The sequence below is a fragment of the Sinocyclocheilus grahami genome, unplaced genomic scaffold, assembly GCF_001515645.1.
Source record: "Sinocyclocheilus grahami isolate Dianchi unplaced genomic scaffold, SAMN03320097.WGS_v1.1 scaffold475.1, whole genome shotgun sequence".
In the NCBI taxonomy this organism is placed as follows: Eukaryota; Metazoa; Chordata; class Actinopteri; order Cypriniformes; family Cyprinidae; genus Sinocyclocheilus; species Sinocyclocheilus grahami.
This window is the reverse complement of record NW_015505654.1, coordinates 141721-168678: the sequence shown is the minus strand read 5'-3', so window position 1 is coordinate 168678 and position 26958 is coordinate 141721. Positions and strand designations below refer to the sequence as shown.

Here is a 26958-nt window from a genome sequence, read left to right as displayed (position 1 = left end):
TCTCTTTTGTAAACATTAGTTAATGCTTTGACAAACATGAACTAACAATGAACAATATCTTTTTACAGCAATTCTTAATCTTTGTTAATTTGTTAATAATAATGTTCATGTTTTTATTAGTTCACAATCCATTAACTAATGTTAACAGATACAGCTATACATTTTAATTAATAATGTGTTAAATTTTGAACTTAATATTAACTAAGATTAATAAATGCTATATAAATAGTTTATTTTAACTGATATAGTTAATGTCAACAACTGAAATGTATTGTAAAGTTTTACCAAAGTTTTATGTATTGTTCTGTGTGTTTGTATTTTTCACACTTTTGATGTTATAGTGCAACCCTTTCATTGCTGTAACCCTTTAGACCAGACTGCCAGAGGGTTACTGTAAATGCATGTGCCCGCTGTGCACTGCTTTCCTGAAGCCACTGGGGTGTCAGTTGCACCAGTTGCTTGGGCCCATCATCACTGCTTTCAGCTATATTATTGTTTTATTACACTATGCATTTTAACTGTTTTGTTCAATAAAACCATATGATTACTTTGCTTTTGATATTTTATTTGAACCAATTATTATTGCCTCATTGCTATTCTATATGTTTTTAAAGTCATTTTAAAGTCTATTGCTCGCTTAGGTCTATTTGTATTACCACAAAAATTATCCGTTTACTCGATTAATCATCAGAATAATCGATCAATTACTCAATTACCAAAATTATTGTTGGTGACAGCCCTAAAATCCACAAACATTTTTCAGTCAAGAGCAGTGAGTGGTTTTTCGTTTTCTTTTATTGTTTGATTAACATTAAGGACACCGCCAGCAGCAGGTATATTAGGCTGGTGTCACTGTAAGACCGAATGCATGGATTTAATATACTGATACACATCTGATTTTCTGTAAATGTTCACTTAAGGCATAATTGACTGGTATTCTTTCAAATAAAAAGGACGTTTGAAAACCATTAGCAGAAGTCAATTTCATAAATCATTTGATTATAGCCATTGAAAAATAACTTTACTCAACCCTCTGCATGACCATCGCAGACCTTCTTGTTAGTTCTGGCAATTTGTGATTTTCCCTAAATTCGTTTTTCTTGTTCTCCTCCTAAAGGTTGCAGGACTTAGAACTGTAGTTCTGTTCATTCAGATAAAACCATCCAACTTCTGTGAGCTCTTTTTTTTCTGTCTTGATTGTTTAGACAAGCCAGAGTATTTAGCTATTGTTGCTGGAAGAGTCTTTAAACCATAGAACTTCAGAGCTTTAGAGCTCATGAATAGACCCAGAGGAATCTTGCCAATAGCTGTAACTACTGCTTCAAAGGCTTTTTGTGGGAGAAGAAACAGGGTGGGACTCTGGTCTGGTAGCTTGCTTGGGAAAGTTCTGTTACATGGTACATAGACAACAAGGCCAGGAACAGAGAAGCTCTTTCTCTAACCATGCTTCATCCTTCCTGTCTTTAGGGTGGGCCAGAGGGGGACAGGCCTGTCTGCCACCATCGCAAGAAGTGAACACGAGATATCCGAGATCATTGACGGCCTCTCAGAGCAGGAGGTAAACCACTGGTTAATATATCTGAAATCTGACCCATTCAGAAAAAGCTTTACCCCAAGTACAGAAAGTGTATTAGCTAGAGTTTTAGAGCTTCTGGAGGGTAGCAGTTAAACATACGCCCTGGGTTTCTCCCATACATCAGACTTTATTATTTCCCGTGAACCATTACAGTCATGTTATTATCACATTGCCAGATTATGCAGCATTAAATCTTGCGTTCTTTGCAGCCACCCACTTAAAGGGGTCATGAACTCCATTTTTTTATTATTTCATAATGTTCTCTGAGGTTCACTTATAATGTTAATGTGATTTTACATAAAAAACATAATTTAGAAGTAATAGGCTATTTTCTATCCTGTTTTTGAGACTCTCTGCAAAACGGACTGTTTCTGTAGGTGGAACTCATTCAAGACTCACAAGTAAATGGCCACTGCTATGATTGGCTAACAGTTTCACTGATTAAAATAACAGATGGACGCTGCTGAGACGTACTCTGAATACAACATGGGTCATTTGGGTCATCATTGTTTACTTTCAGTCTCTCTGAAGAGCCTGCATCATATTGTCTTGTTTAAAATAAATCCATAGTAAAGCAAACTAACAGTGTTTTATTGACATGATCTGGAGCTCTTTGCTAATTTTACCTTGTATTTACACCGGATACGAGCGGCGCAACGCAACTATAGACAACAGAGCCCATTTTAATCTACGATTTTGTCTACGCTGGATGTGGCACGGATTGACACAACAAATCCCCGACCGTAAACTGCTGTCCTGCTCTATTTCTGACATACAAGCATTCGCGCCGGTTCTGAGCTGAAAGAGAAATTGATTCGCAACATGACGCAACAGCGCTCACGTCTGATCTAGATATGTTAGGATCACAAGGAAGGCAATTCAAAGACTATTTTTCACAAATTACACTACACGGTGTCTTTTAATCTAGTAATGTCATTTGAATGTTTTTGTTGGAGTAATCCTGTGTTTGCGTCTTTGTAGTATTTCCTCCTCCTACTACAAGCGTGTATCAGTGGGCGTGGCTAAAGAGTGCTATAGAAGCAGGCGTTGATCTTCTCCTGCAGAGGCGGTGCTTAGCCACACTATTGCGTCATAAAGTGGCATATTCCAAACTGAGTCATTTTCTGAGCTTGGTTTCAATAAAAGCTGTTTTTAAACTAGTGAGAAATTTTTGAAATTTGAAACTTACAGGATGTTTTTGTAGTACATTGACCTGTTATATGTCAAAAGATCAAGGGAGATTTGATTTCTCAGTTCATGACCCCTTTAAGAACCACAGGCTTAGACAGGACGGAGGGAATGAGGGGACAGAGACCAACCACAGTTTATTTTGTTTTATGTATTGATTAAGGGCAGGCTTACCTGAAAGAGACAAAAACACTCATTCAAACATTCAAACAAAAATTTGCAGTAATGCATGTAGGTTTGTGATTATAATTGATATTAGTCTAAAAATAAGTACTGATTATTTTACAGACAATGAATCAAAACAGCGTATACAGTTCTGATTGAGGATATTTAGTTTACTGTCATTACTGCATTTTCTTATTTTGTAGCTTGCTTCCTAACCTAGCAATTCTTGCAATTCTAATTTACAAATATTGTTGGCTATTTGACAAATTGCTTTTGCTCCCCTTTTGTAAGTCACTTTACATAAAAGCGCCTGCTAAATGCATAAATGTAAATGCAGAACTATCAAAGATTTTATGCCATTTACTTGGCAAATCCTGTGAATAAGTGCAATTTTGTTTCCTGGGGGATTGGTAAAAACTGTTAATCTAAAATTAATTTAGAATCCGGAAGTTGTGTTGCAGTCGGGTAATCTGATTGGACCTTGTGATTATTCGCAAGTCGCAAGTTTTGTGTGCAGCATGCATCAGACGGTCAGTAAATGGACTGTGGGCGGCCTGTGGGTGTGCCGTCGGAGGCTGAGACTAGAGTAATGTAAACAAGCACTGCAGAACCATCCTGGACACCTTTTTGTCTCTCTCAGAACAATGAGAAACAGATGAGGCAGTTGTCCGTCATTCCTCCCATGATGTACGATTCCGAACAGCGGAGAGTGAAGTTTATCAACATGAACGGTCTGATGGATGACCCAATGAAGGTTTACAAATCCCGCCAGTTCATGAATGTCTGGACCGAACATGAGAAGGAGATCTTCAAGGAAAAGTAAGTAACAGTGGCTTATATTGGCATGTTAAGTGAGTGAGTGGGAATGTGCTTCATTTTTTTCTCACCTTTGTCTCTTCTGTGACACAGGTTTGTGCAGCATCCAAAAAACTTTGGACTGATCGCTTCATTTCTGGAGAGAAAGGTGGGTTTTCTGTTTTATGACTTGGTGTCACACCCAGAATATCCCTGGATGTTCATCAGTAGATGTTTGAACTAAAGCACTGTAACAGCTTTACTGAGTCAGATCACACCTACCCACCCACAGACATAGTTTTTTCATTGTGTTATGGTATTTTCTTCTCAAATTCAAGCCCAAGTGATACAGCTGTATTTATATTTTCTCTCTCTGCAGTGTGTGTCTGATTGTGTGCTGTACTATTATTTGACTAAGAAGAGTCAGAACTATAAAACTCTTGTCCGACGAAATTTTGGGAATCGGCGGCGAAGGAATCAGGTATTTTCTTCACTTATGCCCTTTTCTCTCACTCTAAGCATAGACTTGACAGTAAGCTCTGTTGAACATTTTGACAAATATAGTGTGATCCAGAAAATTTGTGCATACTATACATATATACTGCAGGAATAGTAAGAGTTGTGTGGTAGTATGCTATTTTGAATATAGCAGCACAACTGCATTCAACATTGATAATAATAAGAAATGTTTCTTGAGCTCCAAATTAGACTGAAATAATGGCTGCTGAAAATTCAACGTTGCCATCATAAGAATAAATAAAGCTTTAAAATATATTAAAAGAAAAAACAGTTCTTTAAAATTCTAATATTTCAGTTTTACTGTTTTTACTGTATTTTTGATATAATAAATGCAGCCTTAGTGTGAGCACAAGACTTCTTTAAAAAGCGTTTAAGTCTCTTATGACCGCAAACTTTTGATCACTAGTGTATTAAGTATGCACTAAGTAACGTGACAATACTGAATGCAGATGTTTGTCAATATTAGCGGTTACAAACAATCATTTGTAACTTACATGTGTTGAGTATTGCAGATTTGATGCTCACTTCACAATAGGTGTGTTCCGATCAGTGAATGACATTAAAGAACCGCGAGAACGATTAGAGAGAAGATGGCTCCATAAGCTTTCTATTCACTCTTGTGGTACCTTGATGTCATACACCGATCTGCCTGTGCAGCACTGCTTCAAGTCAAACACACCTATTGGCATTCACTGCAAGGCAGCATTTTGAGTAGGGCTGCATGATATATCGTTTCAGCATCGATATCGCGATGTGCGCATCCGCGATAGTCACATCGCAGGATGTGCGATGTTTAGTATAGGCTACTGATCGTTATATTTATACTGATTGTTTTCTTTGCTCACACACAGACACTGTGTCTACACTGGACGCGACAGCTGTACAGAGATACCCATTTCTAAATACATTTAGTAGCAGAGCTACTGCAAGCGATTTTCAGTGCTGGAAATCCACCTATCCTTTGTTGAAACTTCCACGTCGTCGTGGAGAGCGCAGGTCACGGTTGCTTAGCAATGGCAGACGCCATGAAAGCACAAGCTCCCGAGCGCTTGGAAAGAAGGAGAAAGCGATGCGACTGCCGTTTTCCCACGCGTTTTTAGGCGCGACATGTGAAAGGCCCCAAAGTCTGTCTACACTGGACGCGACCGTTGTATATAATTTGAACTTTGTGTCAGTACGTCATAAAGAGAACGCGACATCAGTTTGCTGTCTGGGATTTGTCATGCCTCGCTGCATCCAGTGTAGACAGCATAATTATTATAATGGGTTCATTGTATTTTGTCGCGGCACGCCGCACCGCTCACATCTAGTGTAGACACGGTGAGAGCCACGCAGGTGCACGTGAACACTGAATTCTGTTCACTTCTGCGTCTATTTGTGCCTGAAATACTGTGCTCTCCAAGTATCCTTGTAATCGCAGTTTCTTATGACTTGGGTGAAGGGAAACAATTGAGAAAGATATAATGTGTAACAGTATATTGGTTTACAGCAGTTTAATGTTCCTGAGGCTTTCTGTGTTATGAATGTTAATCAAACATCAAAACAAAGAAAAATCACATTTGTAGCTTTAACAGATTTATTAGATTTAATTTATACAGTGAAGACTACGCAGTGTTATTTTACATTTGATTATTCAATTTCTGTACCTGAATACTCTTAGACTTATTTGAAAAATATAAAGCACTGTTTATTTCATTTGTATCTTTGTTCTCTTATGTTTATCTATGCTTGTAATTTGTTTATTTCCTATGCTGATTTACTCGCCTACAAAATCACCCCAATCATAATTTTTTCCCCCAAATAAACTATTCAAGTAATGTGGTGATTTTTTTTTTCATATCGCAATATATATCGCAAAAAAAAATAAAAATATCGCAATGTGAGTTTTTTTCCAATATCGTGCAGCCCTAATTTTGAGTAGTTTGCTTTTTCCTCCCGGAAGTTTTGGTGAGAAAATGACAGAAATAATGCAAAATTGCAGGCTGTTGTGTGGGGAATTGTTGAATTTGAATTTGCATTAATTCTTTCATTCTTGCATTCATTCTTGTAAACAAGCAGAAGGACTGTTTTGAGATACAGTTTTAGTACTCAAGAAGCCCCCTAGTGTTCAGTATGCACTGTTACAACATCTGCATTTCAGTCTGAAAAAGCCTGTAAATATACAGCTTTTAAATATACTGCTTTTAAATATACTGCTTTGAATGTTTGTTTTTTGTTGTTGTTGTTTTTTCTGAGAGGGGATGTGTTTGAATCATGCTTTAATGGGAGGTTGTGCATTTTATTTTTTTATAAGAAGGGGTGTTTGTGGTTGTTTTTGTGTGCTGTTGACGATGTGTTATAAGAACTCTGACCGTGTGTGTGTCTGCACGCCGTTTATCAGGCAAAAATGCATCTGTGCTTTGAGTCTCTCTCACTTGCTTTCTCTGATTTATGGAGGGCTGCAGAGCTTTCCAGGAATCTGTTTTATCCGTTTGGCACAGCTGAGAGGCTACAATGCTGCTGTCAGGGACCACAGAGGGAAAAGAGGAGAACATGAGAGTTTCAAACTCCAACTTGAAATCTGTTTGAGCACAGTATCTGAGGCTTCTTACTTTCAAAAATATATACTTACTCAAACACAGTGTTTTAGAAGGGTGAAATCTGGCCATGGCACCCAAACCAGGTGGTTATCTGATTGTTACATGGACAGGTGATTTCAAATAAACATGAAATTTAAACTTACCCCATTTACTTCATTATTAAGTATTCAAGGTCTTATCGTGTCCGACCAGTTTATCATCAATGCAGGTTATTTTAATAATATTAGTATCAATCTTTCATCAAAATCACTTTTTTTTTCTTTCTGAATGTCAACTAGGCAGAGCAGGCTATTGGTTAATGTTAACCAAATTTACCCAAGCTATTTAGGTGTTGTTTTAAGCTACCGTTGTATGCAAAAATAGCAGTTCTTAAAATCTTAAAGGGGTCATGTGACGTTGCTAAAAAGAACATTGTGTAATTGCTGTAATACAATGTTTACTCTGTTTCAGGTTCAAAAAACACATTATTTTCCACATACTGTACATTATTGTTTCTCCTCTATGCCCTGCCTTTTTGAAATGCGTCGATTTTTACAAAGCCCATCGGTCTGAAAAGCGCGGTGTGCTCTGATTGGCCAGCTATCCAGTGCGTTGTGATTGGCCGAATACCTCAAGCGTTTGACCGAAATGTTACACCCCTTACCAGGTTCAGGAAACTTTCCTCTGTAAAATGTGCTGCACACACTCGAATATTTGGTTTGTACTGTTCTGGAACAGTGATGTAAATTAAAAATTAACCACTGATTTCTAGTTGTCCTCTTTTAGAAGGCCAAACAAAGAAGCTTGGCTTTTGCAACGAAACACATGGCGTCTCCACGACATGTCGGCGGTGGCAACAATACTACAGTGAGAATAAAAGTTATGCCTTCTTTCTTTGCGTATACATTTGGGCGGTGTTATGCAAATTTTCCCACACAGTGACATAGATATGTGGGCGTGTTTGAACGAGGCGTTTTAGGAAGGCGTGGATGAGCGTTCACTTTTACATACTGTACATTATTGTTTCTCCTCTATGCCCTGCCTTTTTGAAATGCGTCGATTTTTACAAAGCCCATCGGTCTGAAAAGCGCGGTGTGCTCTGATTGGCCAGCTATCCAGTGCGTTGTGATTGGCCGAATACCTCAAGCGTTTGACCGAAATGTTACACCCCTTACCAGGTTCAGGAAACTTTCCTCTGTAAAATGTGCTGCACACACTCGAATATTTGGTTTGTACTGTTCTGGAACAGTGATGTAAATTAAAAATTAACCACTGATTTCTAGTTGTCCTCTTTTAGAAGGCCAAACAAAGAAGCTTGGCTTTTGCAACGAAACACATGGCGTCTCCACGACATGTCGGCGGTGGCAACAATACTACAGTGAGAATAAAAGTTATGCCTTCTTTCTTTGCGTATACATTTGGGCGGTGTTATGCAAATTTTCCCACACAGTGACATAGATATGTGGGCGTGTTTGAACAAGGCGTTTTAGGAAGGCGTGGATGAGCGTTCACTTTTATAAAGAATATCTCTTTGGGTTTGAGACTTTAATCTTTGTGACTTCTGTATGCACGAACAGCTTTTAACACTCCAAAGACCAAGGAAAACATGAAATTGCATCATATGACCCCTTTAATGTAATAAGAGAAACAACATTACCATTGGTCATGATGCTTTCAAGGGTGATCTTGACCTTCAGCTTCAATGTCGCATTCAAAAAGTTTGTATTTGTGTTGAGGGGACTGGTCCTCTATATTATGGAAGTAAAATGCATTATTAGTGCAATGTATCTTTTTTTTAAAACTTCGTCAAGAAACATAATTGAACATTATACCTGTGTTTTGGTTCTGAATATTTGGTCTGTCTGTTTTATCATTCATCTGTGATGGTGAAAGATAAAGATGGAAAATGAGTAAACAGCTAGTAATGGATTTAGGGGCACGGTTGTAGATGTTTGCCATTCTATTTCATTGTGTAGATCTCATCTTAATAAACTCAATACTAGCATTTTCAGTCTTTAAAAAGGAACAATTAATGGCCTACTTTGAACTTGAATTTTGATTTGTAATGATCTGGACTTGACAAAACGCACACTACAAAGGACGTTAAAGGGACAGTTCAGCCGAAAATGCAGCTTCTGTCATCATTTACTCACCTTTATGTCATTTCAAAACTATATGACTTAATTTCATCTGTGAAACACAAAAGATGATATTTTATACCAACATTCTTAAAACATAAACATAACATAAAGGTTTCTAACGACATCAGAGTGAGAACATTTTTGGGTGAACCTATCCCTTTAATAAGGATTTAAGGACTGATAGCGCAACGCCGCTGTCAGGCAGCCCGAGGCGCGCTCTCCTGCTCAGCCTGTTCCTGTCACTAACTCTGGCCTCGGCGGCACTGCATTCTGGGATATATAATGGGATGAAAAGGACATTCATGAGGGGCAGATAAACATAGATGAAGGTACTGTATGAATGAGTGAATATGAAGTAGTTTTTGCGTGGTTTTGGAGGCTGTTGTGATTGTTCGTTGAGATTGTAGGGCTCCATTCTTGTTTTTGTTTAGAGGCATAAGCCATGGTTAAGATTTATGTATTTATTTATTTATTTATAATATTTAAAAGGACATTTATGTCTATTTTGTTTGTAGTTGATAGTAAGATTGTTATTATTGTAGTTTTATTTATTATTTAATTTATTATTTAAACTAATAATTATTCATATTTAAATAATTATTAGCAGTTACTGTCACGATATCAATATCAGCAGAGTGCACGTATGTAAGATGTATGTGGCGGTGATTTGCTTGGATGTACTATTGACTTGGTGACATCTACAGGATGGGAGGTGTGCTGCTAATACATTTTAGCAATTTTTCATGCATCTACTTGAAAACAAAATAAAAGCATAGATTAAAAGATCAATTTTAGGATTTTATGAATCAAGAAAAATCTAAATGGATATTTTTTTGTAATCTGCTAGATTTGTTGACAATCAATTTTGTTGGCAAGTTAGGTTTTTCTTGGCCTGGTTTCCTCTCCCTCCTTTTCCTGACTGGTTTATTTGAGCTTCTGCGGAAGCTTGTGATTGTCTTTCCTGTTACTTCACTTGGTTTAGAAAATCGTGATACTATTTTTACTGAACTTTCTATGTGTTAGAGTTGCATCTTTCACTGCACATCTTAATTCATAGTGATTTATAACATAATCAGCCTCTTTTCCACTCTTCACATATATCAAGTCACTTTTGTTTTGTTGAAAAACTTTTAAATTAGTAATGGTTACAAAATTAATGTTTTTATCAGATAAAGTTTTGAAAACTGAACCAAATGGAGACTTTTGCTGTAGTTGGTTGTAGTACAGGTTGTGGTAACTACTGAATCACCTCTGTCACACAATGAGTACAGATACAGAATGTGTGTCCAAAGGTTCACTGAAAGCCGTACAGCTAAAGTTTCTAATAAAAGATTAGGTGACATTACAATATTGTTTAGAATATTTTTCATTCTCACTACCTCTCCCTCGAAAAGGTCCATCCTGCTTAAAAACACAAAAACAATCCTGTCTGTTAATGTAGCTTGTGAAAACATTTAATATTTTCAGTCATGTGCTTAGTGTGCAAGTGTTATTAGTAGTTTTTTAAACCATGGTGCTTGTTCCTACACATCCAGGATATCCCGCATTCTGTTCTTTTCCTCTGTACTCCAGCTGTTTTTGAAAACAAGGTGTCTTATGAAAATGTCCCTAATGAGCCCTAAACCAGCCTAAATACACTCTTCCTTAAATCGATTTGTCAACTAGTCGACTCACAAGTAATCGATTTTGAAAATGTTGTATCACTTCCCTACCTTCAGGAGATCAGCCCTCTTTTTTGATCCTGGCGTATTTCTACACCTAACTGACATCCAGTATATTACCTGAAACTGTTTAGATGCATATTTAGCTTTATTTAAAAAAAAAAAAACTTCTGTATGTTAGAAGGCTGAAACGCCAGTATTTTCATCTCAGAGCTCTTACACACTCCAAAGTTTCATTAAGCTACGTCAGTAATCATTTAGAATTTATTTTCAGTGTTTGTTCCCAAACAGTTAGCAATGATGTAAGAACACAGTGACCATGTTGTGTGACTTCTTGTGGCGTGCTTGGAGATTCTAATTGCAAATGTTATCCAGCCAAAATTGTTGATTTGTGAGTTGCTGTTGTATAGTTTTTACCCACATTCAGTAAAATAATGGCTTTAAAGTGCTATTGCAGTTTTGCTTCAGGGTTTAAGTAAAAGTTGAAGGAACACTCTGGGGGGTCAAAGGGGTCAAAAAAGACTATATCCTTCTGTTTTGTGTAAACCTATTCATTTCCACGATGATATGGTCAGCACATGAATGAGTAAAATCTTGCCTTTTTATCAGGACTTGAATCCTCAATTAAGACATGAACAGAAGCTTTTCTATAGCAGTGTTATTTTAATATTATATACTATTATAGTGTGTATTTGTATTTTGACTTAGTTTTTATTTTAATTAATTTAGAGTTTGTTGTGTTGTGTTTTATTAAAACATTAAAATGCACCCAAACATTTTTTTATTTAATTTTTTTTTCTTTTTTCATTTGAGTCATTTTTATAGATCAACTTAAACATTTTCAGCTTAAATTTCCGTTTAATTTCAATTAAGTAATTTTTTTAATAGTTTTAGTTTGTTAATGATAACAAATATGCTTTATATACCAGCATATCTGTTATAAGCAGTTAAATTGTCATGTTTGTCAAACCATGTCAAACCTAAATTGTCAAACCTAAAGTGCTCAGAGATTGGTGAAAGGGTCATGGTTTATAATGAAGTAAACCATCATTCCCATATAAGCTGTCAAAAAAAAGAGAGACAGTCTGTAAAGCAAGTCTTTAGATGAAATGTAAAGTCATTGTAAACTGAGCTCTGAATGGCAGAAATGGGATTTTATTGTGATCCATTATGTCAGTTTGTCAATGTGCTGTAAGTGGAAGAGAGCACTGAAACAAGCACATCCTCCTCCTGCCCTTCAACCTAGAGATCTTGCGTCCGCTCTATGCTTGCTATGTGTCTTTCATGTTTTGGCCCCTTTCTCTGTCATTTTTATTTTTGTTTTGACCTGAATTATCTCGGTGTCCCTTCCTTCCCCCTTATTTGTTCTCCACGTCTCCGTGGCAGAGGTTCTGACATGTTGTTTTTTTTTTGGTCCCATCTGGCAGCTGCGCAGCTTGTTTGTGTTGGCTGAGCCCTGCTTGTTCCAGTGCTTTGCTTCTCTTTCGTGGAACTGACCAAGCAGGAGGAGGGGCTCCAGTTCCTCTGTCCGCGCCAGCAACCATGATAAAGAACCTTGGGCCATTAGCACACTGGCTTCCTCTTCAAACCGAAGGAAAAAAGACCCTCTCCACCAACTGCAGTTCTGCACTTAGACTAATGTTAGTCTAAAGGAGACCGTACTTTTTTTTTTTTTTTTACGATTACTTACATTTAAACACATTTTCACTTAGTTGTCTGACTCTTGGCCTGCATGTGAAACGCTGCACTAGACAGTGGCTATGTTCACGTTAGAAACCTAAATATTTAGTTTGATAATTTTGCTTTGTTTACATTGGTTTTTATGTGTAACCTACATTTGTAATCAGTGAGAAACTGACCCAGCTCCTTTCCTATTTGTAAAAACTATAAAGTCACCTGCTTTGCATATGCTGATAACCTTAAAGGGTTAGTTCACCCAAAAATGAAAATTAGCCCATAAATTACTCACCCTCAAGTCATCCTAGGTGTATATGACTTTCTTCTTTCAGACGAGTCCAGTCGGATTTATATTAAATATTGTCTTTGATCTTTCAAGTTGTTTAATGCCACTCAGCGGGTGTTGCATGCATCAGTCCAAAAGAAGTTAAATAAAAACTGCTCATCCATAAAGAAAAAGTGTCTCACACGGCTCCGGGGGGTGAACAAAGGCCTCCTGTAGTGAATCGATGCGTTTTTGTAAGAAAAATATCCATATTCAAAACGTAATAATCACTTTAATGTAGCTTGCTGATTTGTGAGTTGCTGTTGTATAGTTTTTACCCACATTCAGTAAAATAATGGCTTTAAAGTGCTATTGCAGTTTTGCTTCAGGGTTTAAGTAAAAGTTGAAGGAACACTCTGGGGGGTCAAAGGGGTCAAAAAAGACTATATCCTTCTGTTTTGTGTAAACCTATTCATTTCCACGATGATATGGTCAGCACATGAATGAGTAAAATCTTGCCTTTTTATCAGGACTTGAATCCTCAATTAAGACATGAACAGAAGCTTTTCTATAGCAGTGTTATTTTAATATTATATACTATTATAGTGTGTATTTGTATTTTGACTTAGTTTTTATTTTAATTAATTTAGAGTTTGTTGTGTTGTGTTTTATTAAAACATTAAAATGCACCCAAACATTTTTTTATTTAATTTTTTTTTCTTTTTTCATTTGAGTCATTTTTATAGATCAACTTAAACATTTTCAGCTTAAATTTCCGTTTAATTTCAATTAAGTAATTTTTTTAATAGTTTTAGTTTGTTAATGATAACAAATATGCTTTATATACCAGCATATCTGTTATAAGCAGTTAAATTGTCATGTTTGTCAAACCATGTCAAACCTAAATTGTCAAACCTAAAGTGCTCAGAGATTGGTGAAAGGGTCATGGTTTATAATGAAGTAAACCATCATTCCCATATAAGCTGTCAAAAAAAAGAGAGACAGTCTGTAAAGCAAGTCTTTAGATGAAATGTAAAGTCATTGTAAACTGAGCTCTGAATGGCAGAAATGGGATTTTATTGTGATCCATTATGTCAGTTTGTCAATGTGCTGTAAGTGGAAGAGAGCACTGAAACCAGCACATCCTCCTCCTGCCCTTCAACCTAGAGATCTTGCGTCCGCTCTATGCTTGCTATGTGTCTTTCATGTTTTGGCCCCTTTCTCTGTCATTTTTATTTTTGTTTTGACCTGAATTATCTCGGTGTCCCTTCCTTCCCCCTTATTTGTTCTCCACGTCTCCGTGGCAGAGGTTCTGACATGTTGTTTTTTTTTTGGTCCCATCTGGCAGCTGCGCAGCTTGTTTGTGTTGGCTGAGCCCTGCTTGTTCCAGTGCTTTGCTTCTCTTTCGTGGAACTGACCAAGCAGGAGGAGGGGCTCCAGTTCCTCTGTCCGCGCCAGCAACCATGATAAAGAACCTTGGGCCATTAGCACACTGGCTTCCTCTTCAAACCGAAGGAAAAAAGACCCTCTCCACCAACTGCAGTTCTGCACTTAGACTAATGTTAGTCTAAAGGAGACCGTACTTTTTTTTTTTTTTTTACGATTACTTACATTTAAACACATTTTCACTTAGTTGTCTGACTCTTGGCCTGCATGTGAAACGCTGCACTAGACAGTGGCTATGTTCACGTTAGAAACCTAAATATTTAGTTTGATAATTTTGCTTTGTTTACATTGGTTTTTATGTGTAACCTACATTTTGAGAAACTGAGAAACTGACCCAGCTCCTTTCCTATTTGTAAAAACTATAAAGTCACCTGCTTTGCATATGCTGATAACGTTAGTTCACAAAACTCAAGTATACTTTGGCCTTAAAGGGTTAATTCACCCAAAAATGAAAATTATCCCATAAATTACTTACCCTCAATTCATCCAAGGTGTATATGACTTTCTTCTTTCAGACGAATCCAGGCGGAGTTATATAAAAAATTGTCTTTGATCTTTCAAGCTGTTTAATGCCACTCAGCGGGTGTTGCATGCATCAGTCCAAAAGAAGTTAAATAAAAACTGCTCATCCATAAAGAAAAAGTGTCTCACACGGCTCCGGGGGGTGAACAAAGGCCTCCTGTAGTGAATCGATGCGTTTTTGTAAGAAAAATATCCATATTCAAAACGTAATAATCACTTTAATGTAGCTTGCGCCAACAGTCCTACACGGAAGCAGCTCCGGGAGCATGACGTATGAGTTCAGCGTTGTGTGAGTCTCGTGAAAACCAACGTTTGTTAACAGGATCAAAGGAAGCAAAGTTTCCTTACTTTGGCAAAGGAAAACCAGTCTCCTCTTGGCTTATAACGAAATCCTCCGACATTCTTCTTTACAAATCCTCGTTTTGTACTTCTAATAAGTAACCGTTGTTTTGTTTTGATCTCTCCCCTGCGCTTCCGTGTTCGTCACTTCTGAGCGGCACAACGCCGATGTCTTACGTCATCAGCCCGGAGCTGCCTCCATGTACAACAGTAAGCACAAGCTAGATTAAATTGATTATTACGTTTTAAATATTTTCGATTCGCTACAGGAGGCCTTTGTCCACCCCCGCAGCCATGTGAGACACTTTTTTTTTATTTTTATGGATGGGCGCTTTTTGTCATATGCATTAGATCTTAAGAGTTCTGTGCTCATCGTCACACTGAAGATTAGATACGTTTTCGAAAGGCAAAAAAAAAAATAGCACCATTTGAGCATGGAAAGCTACATTTTTAAGAACTTTCTAAGCTCAAGATAAACTCCTTTTTTTTTTTTTTTGAGGTAGTCCAGCCAGGTTACTTTGTTCTAGTTATTCAGTATCAACTATTTTGCACAGTGAAGGTGACTCCATTATTCAGATTCGTCTTTTAACTTTCTGTTGTCAGGTCATATGAGAAATGATAGAATTGCAACGCTTTTTTACTTTCCTTTTTAGGAAAGTAGGCCTGAAGGGATGTGATGAGTGAATGTGTGTGAAATGTTTCTTTTTTTAATTTATTTATTTATTTATTTTTTATTAAATGTAAAGGAGAGACAGCGATCGATCAGCAGTAACCAGACAGGAACTCTGACTGATTCAGTCTAGAGCAGGAATGATTTAGAGCATGCATTTCGGTTTGCTGTCTGGCTTTAAACTGAAGTGAGATCAGTTTTGTGGTCTCTATCACAATGGCGAACAGTGAAATGTAGAAAACTCCTTGACAAAGTTTCCAAGCTAAGTAAATGGCAGTCTGAATATAGTCAAGAATTTATTCTTATGACATGATCTGCACACAATTTTCATTTGTGTTTGTGTGTAATATACACGGCCGTTTTTGAAAGAAGAAAGTCATATACACCTAGGATGACTTGAGGGTGAGTAATTTATGGACTAATTTTCATTTCTGGGTGAACTAACCCTTTAATAACAAGATCTCATGTTTGGAAGGCTGTCAAGTAAACTCAAATTGCAAACCTAATTTCCTAATAGTTTATTTTAATTTAATAATTTTTTTCTCGTAAAGCTAAGATTGTTTTAAAAGTTTAAAGGCATGTAAAACATCTTGATAAATTAAATTTGATTTCTCTAAACCTTAAGAAGCCTGAAATCTCTCAGTTTCTGCACTGACTCTGCTACCCTCCAGATGTTCTACAGTACAGAATCAACTTTATTGATGCTGTATAATGTTGTTTGCACCTGTTGGATAAATATGGGTCACATCACATCACACTTTTCTTTATCAAATTAATTTATTAAAGTATATGAAAAATGCTATTCATGCATACAGTGACTTGAATACATCTCTTCTATAATGAACATGTTTTTAATTCCTGAATTCTGAATTCTGAAATGGAAAAAATCTTACCCGACCCCAAATTTTTGAACGGTAGTGCATGTAATTGACCCGCATTTATTGTATCAATTGTGTGACTACAGATACAAAGAGCCCAAATCTGGAAATTCAGATCTGTGGTACATGTTTCTTTATGCATGTTCATGAACATTGGAAACAGATGGGTTTTACTCCTGAATTATGCTGTTATGAGAAAGACACTCTTTAAACTTACAGCGTAAAACATTGGGGTCATTGTGTTTTGTGCGTGTGGATTGTGTTTCCTAGGTCTCTGTTCATGTGAGCACCACCTACACGACTTTGTTCTGATTGGCCAGTACTTGCTTTGTTTAGCTTTTCTCTCACTTGATCATCTGCTTCTCTGTTCATATTTTCCACCCTCTTCTTGGTCCTTTCTGTTTGTTGGTGACATCTATGTCCTGGTGTTCATCACATGTTCACTGTATGCTGCGCATGTTTAGATGTCTGGCCTCCTTTGAAATACTGTTTGGCCATTCCAGTCACGTCAATCATGCGTTTTTAACCTTTGACCCATATTCTGTGTTTGTGTCATATGCATTAGATCTTAAGAGTTCTGTGCTCATCGTCACACTGAAGATTAGATACGTTTTCGAAAGGCAAAAAAAAAAATAGCACCATTTGAGCATGGAAAGCTACATTTTTAAGAACTTTCTAAGCTCAAGATAAACTCCTTTTTTTTTTTTTTTGAGGTAGTCCAGCCAGGTTACTTTGTTCTAGTTATTCAGTATCAACTATTTTGCACAGTGAAGGTGACTCCATTATTCAGATTCGTCTTTTAACTTTCTGTTGTCAGGTCATATGAGAAATGATAGAATTGCAACGCTTTTTTACTTTCCTTTTTAGGAAAGTAGGCCTGAAGATGAAATATTTGTTAGAATCATGTTTCATCATATTGTCCATTTGGTGTTTGATGGTACATAAGCATTCCTTTGCTTCATAGCTGGGCTGACACAATTTAAGGTGAATTGCTGGTTATTCCTGTGATGAGAACCTGGTCACAGGTATGTGCTCTTAAAAAGGTCAGCTGTCTAAATGCCGCTTTTATTGTGGTTCTTTTCCTTTTAAAGCAGATAACGCGATCTTCACAGGAAGACAAGGCAGACGACAAGAACGAAGAGGACAAATCGGAGAAATCAGAGAAGAAAGAGGACGAGGAGAAGGAAGAGGAGGAGAAAGATGAAAAAGAGGACTCAAAGTAAGTTCCATGTGTTTTCTTTTTTTTCTACCATTTTCCTTAGATAGGTGTAATGAATAGGGGTGTAACGATTCATCGATATGGATCGATACTAGGGATGCAGCGATTAACCGGTTTCGCCATTAACCGCGCTTTAAAACGTCACGGTTAATTAATTGTAAAGGGCGTAGAGCCCTGCCGGGTGTCATTTAAATATTGCTGTAAAAAACTGCTGCTAAAGAGCGAATACATAAGGTACAAGGCACAGCTAGCTGTACATTGAACGATTTTAATGCACGACGTGAAGGCAAGAACCACCTGACGCGAAGCTACAAGATCATTAGCTCCGCATTCTGCCCGCTTCAGATCAGAAAGAGATGAAATAGTGTGGTAAGATCACATTTATTTGAATTAATTAATTATTCGAGAGAGAGAGCGAGAGGTGACAGTTGCCTGTGTGAATTAACCTACCTGCGTCTTAATGCCACTCCAGTAGGCTATTTAATCTATTTTATTAATAAAAGTCACGGGGCAGCATTCTCAAGAAGTTTGTGTCCTCCTGAATGTTTGTACATGTGCGCAGCGCGATCTCCGATCTCACAAACCAAAATGATAGACATGATTTTCTCAGGTCACATGTAAAGTCATATGAATTATTATAAAGATTATTAAAATGAATGCGTATGGATGACAGTTGATTACAATATTTCAGTTTATTTCCATCACTAGTAACAGTTTCCCCTGTGGGACAAATAAAGTTAATATTAGTCGTATATTAATAATAGGCTACTTCATTAACTTTGTTACTTACTATCCCTGTTGTAGTATTATTCATAAGTAAAAACCAACAAGAATTTTTTTCACCATGTTTCCAAATTCTCTACCCCAGGTTCTAAAGAAATGGAAAGAATGTACAAACTGAAAACACTAAATACTTTTGTGATATACAGTGGGGAAAAAAAAGTATTTTTTATGTTCCCGTGGCTCAGTGGTAGAGCATTGCGTTAGCAGCGCAAAAGGTCGTGGGTTCTATTCCTAGGGAACACACATACTGGTAATGTATAGCCTGAATGCACTGTAAGTCGCTTTGGATAAAAGCGTCTGCTAAATGCATAAATTATTATTATTAATTATTGTCTATTTCCATTTGTTATTTTCAAAAGAGAAATACTGTCATGGATGTTTACAGAGCAGAGGTCACCTTTTTTAATTCCAATGGGAGAGATGGACTTTTGTTTGTCTTTTGTTTATTATTATTTTGTGTTGTATTGTTGGTTAATGTGTTATTTCTCTTTCAAAGCCAGCAATAAATAACACTTTAATATCTAAAAAGTGTTCATGTGATTTTATACATTAGTAATGTTGGGAAATGAATAAATGCATAATAATCGCCATAATCGTAAAACCGTGATTATTCCTCAGACAATAATCATACCAACAAAATCTATAATCGTTGCATCCCTAATCGATACATCGATACGATGTCTGACGATACGATGCATCGATGCCATGTGTAAAATATCGATATCTGTAGTATAAATAGACACCTTTATTTTGGCACTGTCCACATTTTCACATAATGCCTGTCTAAGCATTACCGACAAGCGTGCATTCTCGTTCAAACTCGCGTATCAGGACTCCATATAAGGACTGCCCGAAGGCACAAGGTGAGCAGAAAATACGCTCGGGATTGTTTGCGGAACAGTCGCACGCTGTGAGAAGTTTTCTGCACACGCACACAGACAGCCGCGTCTACACCGAGCGAATACTAAATTGAGATCTCTTCCGCTTTTTTATGCATGGATGAATAAATACAGACAAAATTACTTCAAAATGCGCGTTTTGGTGAATGTCCTAGTAAACACAGTCGGTTAGGCATATGTCTTAATGTAAACAGTTGAGAAAGGAAAGGCATGTGTATCAGTATATATAAAATCCGTGCTTTCATTCTTAAAGTGAAAGCAAACTAATAATAAATCTAATGCTGACAAAAAATACAAGTGCTCACTGCTCCTGACTAAATAACCTTTGTAACATAAAAAATGATTAATCTATATTTAATTTATACATTGAAGACTATGCACTTATTTTACATTTGATTATTACATTTCTGTAATCAGCTGAAAAACCTGAAAAGCACTGTTTATTGTACTTGTGTCTTTGTATTTATATTCTGCTATTGCTTGTAATTTGATTATTTGATTTTTAGCACTGAGCCCATAGTAGCAGCCAGAATAGTTTTTTGATTTTTAATTTTTTTTTTTTAAAAAAAAAAAAAAAAAGTGTAGGCCTATTTTTTTTGTTGTGAATGTCCCAATTGAGGTACAGAATGTGAAAATGTCAGATAAATGTTAATGTTATATATTTTGGTTGCATTTGTGAGTTAATAAAAATGTAGATGGTTGTTTAAAATGGGTATATAATATCGATATATCGATCGATATACTCCTGTATCGAATCGTAATCGTATCGTAGAACTTTTTGAGGTATCGGCAAATATCGTATCGCTGGGTATGAGAATCGATATCGTATCGTATCGTGACGAACCTTCCGATTTACACCCCTAGTAATGAACTGGCCTCGCCCTTTTTCTCCAACTCCACTGTGAGATCTCAAAGGCCACATCCACACTGAAAATTTGGGAGCGACAACAGCACAGTTATTGTTTTGTTGGTATGATACCGGATTCAGTCTCGAAATTGCAGTGTTTTCAAAATTTTTTAAAAGTTTGAAAGGATCTTTTCACTTAAACCACCCGAATAATAGATAGCGTATATATGTTTTGTTGCTCTCTCAATGAGTGTGCAGTAGTTTAAAGTAGGCAAGATTATCTGTTTTCTGTGAGGTGAGCCTTATTGTAACAGGGGCTTAAGATTAGCCTCATTAACTCATTTGGTTTGGAGGAGACGGTGTGCTTTACTCGGGACCTATTATGTCACTACCAGGAATTCAACAAAAAGTAGAATAAATCATGAAAAAACTGGGGGGTTTTACTCTTCTGTGAATACAAAAAAATGGTACAGAAGTGGTTTTGAAATCTGTGTGAGCTCCTGTTATGGAAACTGTGATAAACTCCAAAAGACTAATACATCATAGCAGAGGAGAAATTCGCACAGTGTCTGCTTTTGTAACTCTTGAGTTCTGCTCACCCTGACCATCTGAATAGATGTAGCTGAATAGAGTTCAGTGCAGAGGAGAGTCTTTATTCCTTGTCTTTGCCCCCACAGGGACATCAGTAAAGATAAAGAGAAGTGTGAGGGAGAGGAGGAAGAGGGTAAGGAGCAGAGCACGCCACGCGGCCGAAAGACCGCCAACAGCCAGGGCCGCCGTAAGGGCCGCATCACCACCCGCTCCATGGCCAATAATGAGGCTGCATCTGTGGTTGCAGAGGAACCACCTCCACCGCCACCTGAACCAGGTAACACCCAAATGCCCATGCGCAACTGTTACTTGCTCTCTCTGGCCAGTGCTGCGTTGTCATCCTACATTTGTTGACCATGTGTTTTTATGCCTTGCAAACTTAAACATTTGGTTTGATGTGGTACATTGAATATTATTGTCATTCATTTAAAATATGTTTATATAAAAACAGCTGTGCTGCTTAATATTTGTGTTAATTTTTGAATAGAAAGTCCAAAAAAAGAGTGTTTTCTTTTTAATGGAAATTTTTTCTGACAGTCTTTACTGTCACTTTTTAGCCATTTTTGCCAATCAAAAACCTAATTATAAAAGAAAGTGAACGTTAAATGAAAAATAAAAATAAATTTTTCTTTATGACGCACATAAAATAAGTAACAAATGGAGCCAGTAAACATGTACAAAGAAAAATGAGTTACTGGCCTAACCAACTAGCAGAAAAAAATCTTAAGAAAAATATTTTTTTTTAAATCTTACCTTATTGTAAAGACTTAACTCTTTTTCATTCAGTCAAACAGTTTCACATTTACACAATTACACAAAACTGAAATCAGGGAACACCTGAGAACTAGTGATGTGGTGTTGTTTTTTTTAATGATCAGTCCAAGCTGATTTGCTAATAATGCATCCGACTTCCTAATACTTGGGCACACAAGCACAACTGAGCCCAAGTCCTGATGGTTTATTCTGTTGCTTAGTTCTGCCAGAGCCCACACCCCCCTCTAAACCTGAGCCAGTGCAGAAACCAGCACGAGAGCCTGCGAAACCCTCTCCTGCAGCCAGTGCAGAGACACGAGGTAAGCGCTGTCTTTTTTTCCCCCACATACTTTCCCTCTCTCTTTCTGTTCAAATAGCTTCTCGCATCAACACACTCACTCACTTTGTCACCTCTCAAAAAGGTGCATCGCTGTGGCTCTGTGATGTTTTTCTGCTGATCGTGTGGTCAGTCTGTGGAAGTGTGAGTGTGAGCTGTTCCTCTGTGACCTCGTTACACAGCCTGAAAGTCACCTAGTTCGCTGCTCTCTCTGACCGCAGCATGGTGTACGTGTTGTTTGTGGGGTTTGATTCAGTTGCTGTTGTGATAGAAAGGCTGCTGTACAGAAACACAGTGGATTTGATCCCTGAGGCTCATGAAACAGCATCTCTTCAGAATTATTTCTCTTCTGTTTTTCACTGTTAAGATATATAGAGTGTTTCTCTTCATTTTATTGTTTATTCCTTTTGCACTCGTTGGTTCCCTCCCTTCGCCTTTTTTTGTTGCTCTTTTGCTCCATCTCTCTCTCTCTCTCTCTCTCTCTCTCTCTCTCTCTCTGTGAGATTGTTTGTCCATTCTTTCCTATCTCCAAATCCCTCTCTTCTTCCTGCCACCCAACGCCAGACTCGAGGTCTCTGAGTTTGTGTTGCCGTGGTAACAGCGAGTGGAGGGATCGCCATGGAGACAATAATGAGAGGCAGGTAAACGTGGCGAGTCTCAGGAGGAGTTTGATTAGAGCGAAAAGGGGAATGAAAGAACGGCCTGATTGTTTCATTTAGCTTTTGGTGCCACTTTAAAACGAATTAAGAGACCTCATAGCTCAGTAAAAATTGTTAATTACATTTGCCCCTGAATGCAGGCTGCGTCCACGTCAGAAATTATAGCTGATTAGCGCGCCGTACTGAAGTTTAGTCACCGATTGTGTTTTGTCATTCCTTCTGTTTCACGATGGAGTCTCCAGTCTGACCTCTGTCCTCTGTATAATGATCTGATGGACCAGTAAAGCTATTAAACCTCTAGCCCTCGTGGGCCCGAAGAGAGTCTGCCCGTCTGGCCTAATAAAGTTTGTGTCCGTGCTTGATTTTTATCTTGTCATTCTCTGTCTTTAAAGTGGGTTTAAAATTTTAAACAGGCGCTCAAGAGCCATAATGCACCAATTCAATGTCTAAACCGCCATCAACATGACGAAGCAGTGGAGTATGAGCATATAAACGTAACACGCACACACTCAGGGGTCACGGGGTAACGTAAACAGCATCTAGTGGGTCACCAAAGAGACATTTATTTGAAGAGTTTTAGCGGAGACATCGAAGTCATCCAAACACTGCAGGACACACACTCGCACTCTCGCATAAATGTCAGAGGTTCACACTGTGCTAAATCTGTCTTAGTGTTTAGTCAATTTCAAGGAGACCCTCAGAGCGGGCGGGAGAGGAGAGCACAGGCTGTCTTTCTCTACCGTGCTGTCTTTCTCTCTCTTTTGCTCTTGCTGTAGTTTGAGTGGAAATTATGTAGGGAGGGGTTGTTGCGCTGCTCGCTTTAGCTCGGCTACTGTTATGAGACAGACTGCCTAATGATATGGGTGAGAGTGTGTGTTGGTCTTAGACCCAGAAGGGAGGTGCTTCTGCACTCCTACACTGTCTGCTTGAGATCAGCTGACTGGACTCTCCTAGAGACCGAGCATGAAAGAGAGAGACAGGAGAAAGAGAGAGGCGAGACTGCCTAGTTGAGTCCAGTAAGCGCCATGGAGGGAAAGCAATAAACGGGGCAAAGGACAGAAAGCGTTTGGAGACTGAGGGAGGGAGGGAAGGTCTTGAGGAGGGTGGAGGTCTCCGCAGCGCCCGAGTGTAAACAGATAGAGAGGGAGGGTGTGAGATGAGCCGTGTCGTATAGCGCTGCTTGAGTTTTCCCTCACTGACGCTGCCGGTGTGTGTCGCTACAGGCGCAGTTGAAGCTGGAGAGACGTCTCGCTGGACAGAGGAGGAGATGGAGATCGCCAAAAAAGGTACTGCTTGACTTTTACTTCATCTCCCTCCCCCACCCCCTCTCCTTCTCTGGTTCTCAATTGGCTCTGTCTGATCTCATTTTCACCCACACACACACACACACACACACACTTTTCACCTCACTTTTGCTCTACTTCCTTCATGTCTTGGTGGTTTTGCATGGGTTTGTGGGTTGCGCTTGTGAGCATCCTCTTTGTAGTAGATTAGGACTGCACAGAAGAAACTGAAGTGACTGTTTGACACACTATAACCTTTACAAGACAACCACTCACCCCATGTGAAAGAATGACAGAAATAGTGTGGAGGGCAAATGTTTTGAGTTGAAAGTTTAATGGGCTTGTTTAGTGAATCTCGCGGAATACATGAACACATGTCACCTCAAAATCAAAAGGGAAGAAAAAGTAATTATATAAGGTACAAGAAACTGAAGCCTTGTTCTTGGACCATTACACTTTTTTTGTACTATGGCATTATTTCATGACAATTCAGCACATTGTTCACAAAATTCTTGCTTTGCAGAGTGATTATGCAGGGAAGGTGGGCTCTTGCTTTGAAAGCTAGTTTGCTATCGCTAGCCTCTCCAAAATCGCCTACCCTACCATTAATTTGATCAAAAGTATTAAAGACATTTATAATCTTGCAGTTATAATGTTATAATTTCAATTTTTTTAAAATGCAGTTCTTTTGAACTTATTTTTCATCAAAGAATCCTGAAGAAATCTCTACTAAAATTTGTAAAATTTGTGAATTAATTAGCAATTTTACTATTTTAAATTGTCCATTCAAGTCTGTATTTTACTGATTCAAATTTATTAAACTTTTTAAATTCATTGCATTGTTTATCAAACATAGATGAGTTGTGCACTTCCTCAATCAGCCATGTTCATCTGCACATTTTACTTGAGCATTTCCATCATTACAGGTGTGGTATTTGTGGTCAAAACATGAAATAGAACTAAGGTACTAATTATTCTACAGTGAATCTCCTTTTAATTTTGATTTGCTAAAATACTTTTTAAAAAATTACAGTATTTTATTCATATTTGCAAATTAGTAATATAGTGTTATTTCTTTGCATTGCAGTAATATGTATTTTTTTTATTACGTCCTAATATGCGTTTCATTCAAAATTGAAATTAATTTAGATTTAGTTTTATTGGTGAAATGTGACTTGGACATGATCTTAACAGCCTGGAAAGGAGGACAGTAAAAATCTGCTTAATGTTCTTAGTTAGTGGATCACCACCACCACTTTTGTGAGCAGTTTTTGTGAATTTGTCGTCAACCCTTCTGAGACCTGGTCATTATGGATTCATATTATAGTGTAGACTATTTATTATTTATATGTAACATTTGAAATTCTTAGAGATGCATATCCTAAGATGAAGGCACACTTATGTTTTTGCATTAAGAACATTTACACACATGAATATTGTAGTGGTGTACACAAATAGGCGAATATTCAATATGTAATTATTATTCGAAAGCTGAAAACACTTCAAATTTTACTGTTTTGCTTTGCTGGCTGTAAATGCATGGAATCCATGATAAATCCTAAGCGTGCAAACTAAAAGTTATAAGTAAATGCACTGGGTCGCGCTGAGGAGCATGTTAACAAAGCGATTGTATTTGATCACAGAATGTCGTCGTGTGCCTCACAAAGTTTGGAATTACTTTGATCAAAATGATTCATTGAAACTGAGTTATCATAATACCACCACCACAATGAGAAATCACATGAAATCCAAACACCAGTCGACTGAGGAAAGACAGCTGTCCATCACTGCATTCATGACTGCAGGTAAGCGCAGCTGTACCCAGAGTGAGCCGAGAAGAGAGCTTATCTGATGATCTTGAGACATATGCTTCCTTTAAGTGTCCTCGAGGGAGAGTGCTTTAAGAACAGAAAACACAAAGCACTGTAAGAAACTTTGCTTAGCACACCGTTATCTTTGTCTCGTTATCACCTTTGTCCCTGGAACGTCTGTGTGGGTGCGTGTTCTTATTGTTATCGGACTGAGGAGCCAACTTTCATGTGGATATTATTGTTTTTCTCAACATTAACATGATGTGAGACAAAATAAACATGATAAACATAGGCCGACTCGAGTGTATGTAGGTTCTTTACTGTAATTGGCACTGTCTGCTTTATTTTTCCTGTTGCTCTGCAGCTTGCCTTGGTTTTTTTGTTTTGTTTTCAACTAAAAGAAAACCTTGAGATAACGTAACGTTGTTGTAGAACATTGTTGTGTATAATACCTAATAATAAGCTTGTTCAGAAATGGTGACAAAAACTTAAATGTCATTTAAATAAACAAATATTTGAATATTAATTTTTTTATGAGCCCAAATATTCAAACACTATTTTTGAAAAATGCCCATCCCTACTATATTGACTGATAAAGAAATGTAAGTGTAGGAGGGGTTTATATTAATAAAAAAGCACTCACAGAATCATTCACACACAAATGTCCTCTCTTTAGTAGAGGGGAAGTTCAGTCTACTGAGGAACCAACATATAGTTGTGTGTGTTTCTCCCTGTATATTTTGCACAGACCTCTGGTGAGCCATCAGTAGGTACGTTTACATGGACAATTTTTGCTTCCATCGGAATGAATTCATTCTGATTGACGAATCCGAACGTAGTGTTTACATGAACGCTACACTCTAAAAAATGCTGGGTTAAATACAACCCAGTGCTGGGTAAAATAGGGACAAACCCAGCAATTGGGTTGTTTTGACCCAGCAGTTGGGTTACTACCCAGAAGGTTGGGTTAAACATTTAACCAAACCGCTGGGTCAAAACAGCCCAGTTGCTGGGTTTGTCCCTATTTTACCCAGCACTGGGTTGTATTTAACCCAGCATTTTTTAGAGTGTAAATAAAGTGATCGGGTTGATATGCACGTTTATATGTCACAAGCTTCTGGTCGGATTTACTCTTTTGACATGCGCACACTATATGAGTTTCCCACTGTTGTCGCATACTGTTTTAAAAAGCACACTTAATATTTATCTACTTCGGGTCCTAATTAGGCGACGAGCAGCACATGAGCTGTTGTGCAGTGCTGCTTACTTTATAAAGCAGTAAAAGTGCCCCTTCCTGCACCCAAAGCCAGTCGTCTGTTGATGAGAGTCTTAAACAAGGACTGGTGGGACGTTGTCCTGCTCCACTTCACAGACGC

General features: G+C 37.7%; 1 protein-coding gene across 1 annotated transcript in view; it reads left to right on the top strand.

Annotated features, from left to right (window-relative positions):
- The window catches only part of LOC107553567 (nuclear receptor corepressor 1-like), a 125538-nt gene that overhangs the window by 34623 nt on the left and 63957 nt on the right, over positions 1 to 26958 (top strand). Inside the window, exons 10-17 of the mRNA XM_016235837.1 lie at positions 1468 to 1558; positions 3570 to 3748; positions 3839 to 3893; positions 4104 to 4205; positions 17492 to 17619; positions 20826 to 21016; positions 21714 to 21812; positions 23712 to 23774. Coding sequence (XP_016091323.1) covers positions 1468 to 1558; positions 3570 to 3748; positions 3839 to 3893; positions 4104 to 4205; positions 17492 to 17619; positions 20826 to 21016; positions 21714 to 21812; positions 23712 to 23774 — 908 coding nt within the window. The remainder of the gene's footprint in view (positions 1 to 1467; positions 1559 to 3569; positions 3749 to 3838; positions 3894 to 4103; positions 4206 to 17491; positions 17620 to 20825; positions 21017 to 21713; positions 21813 to 23711; positions 23775 to 26958) is intronic.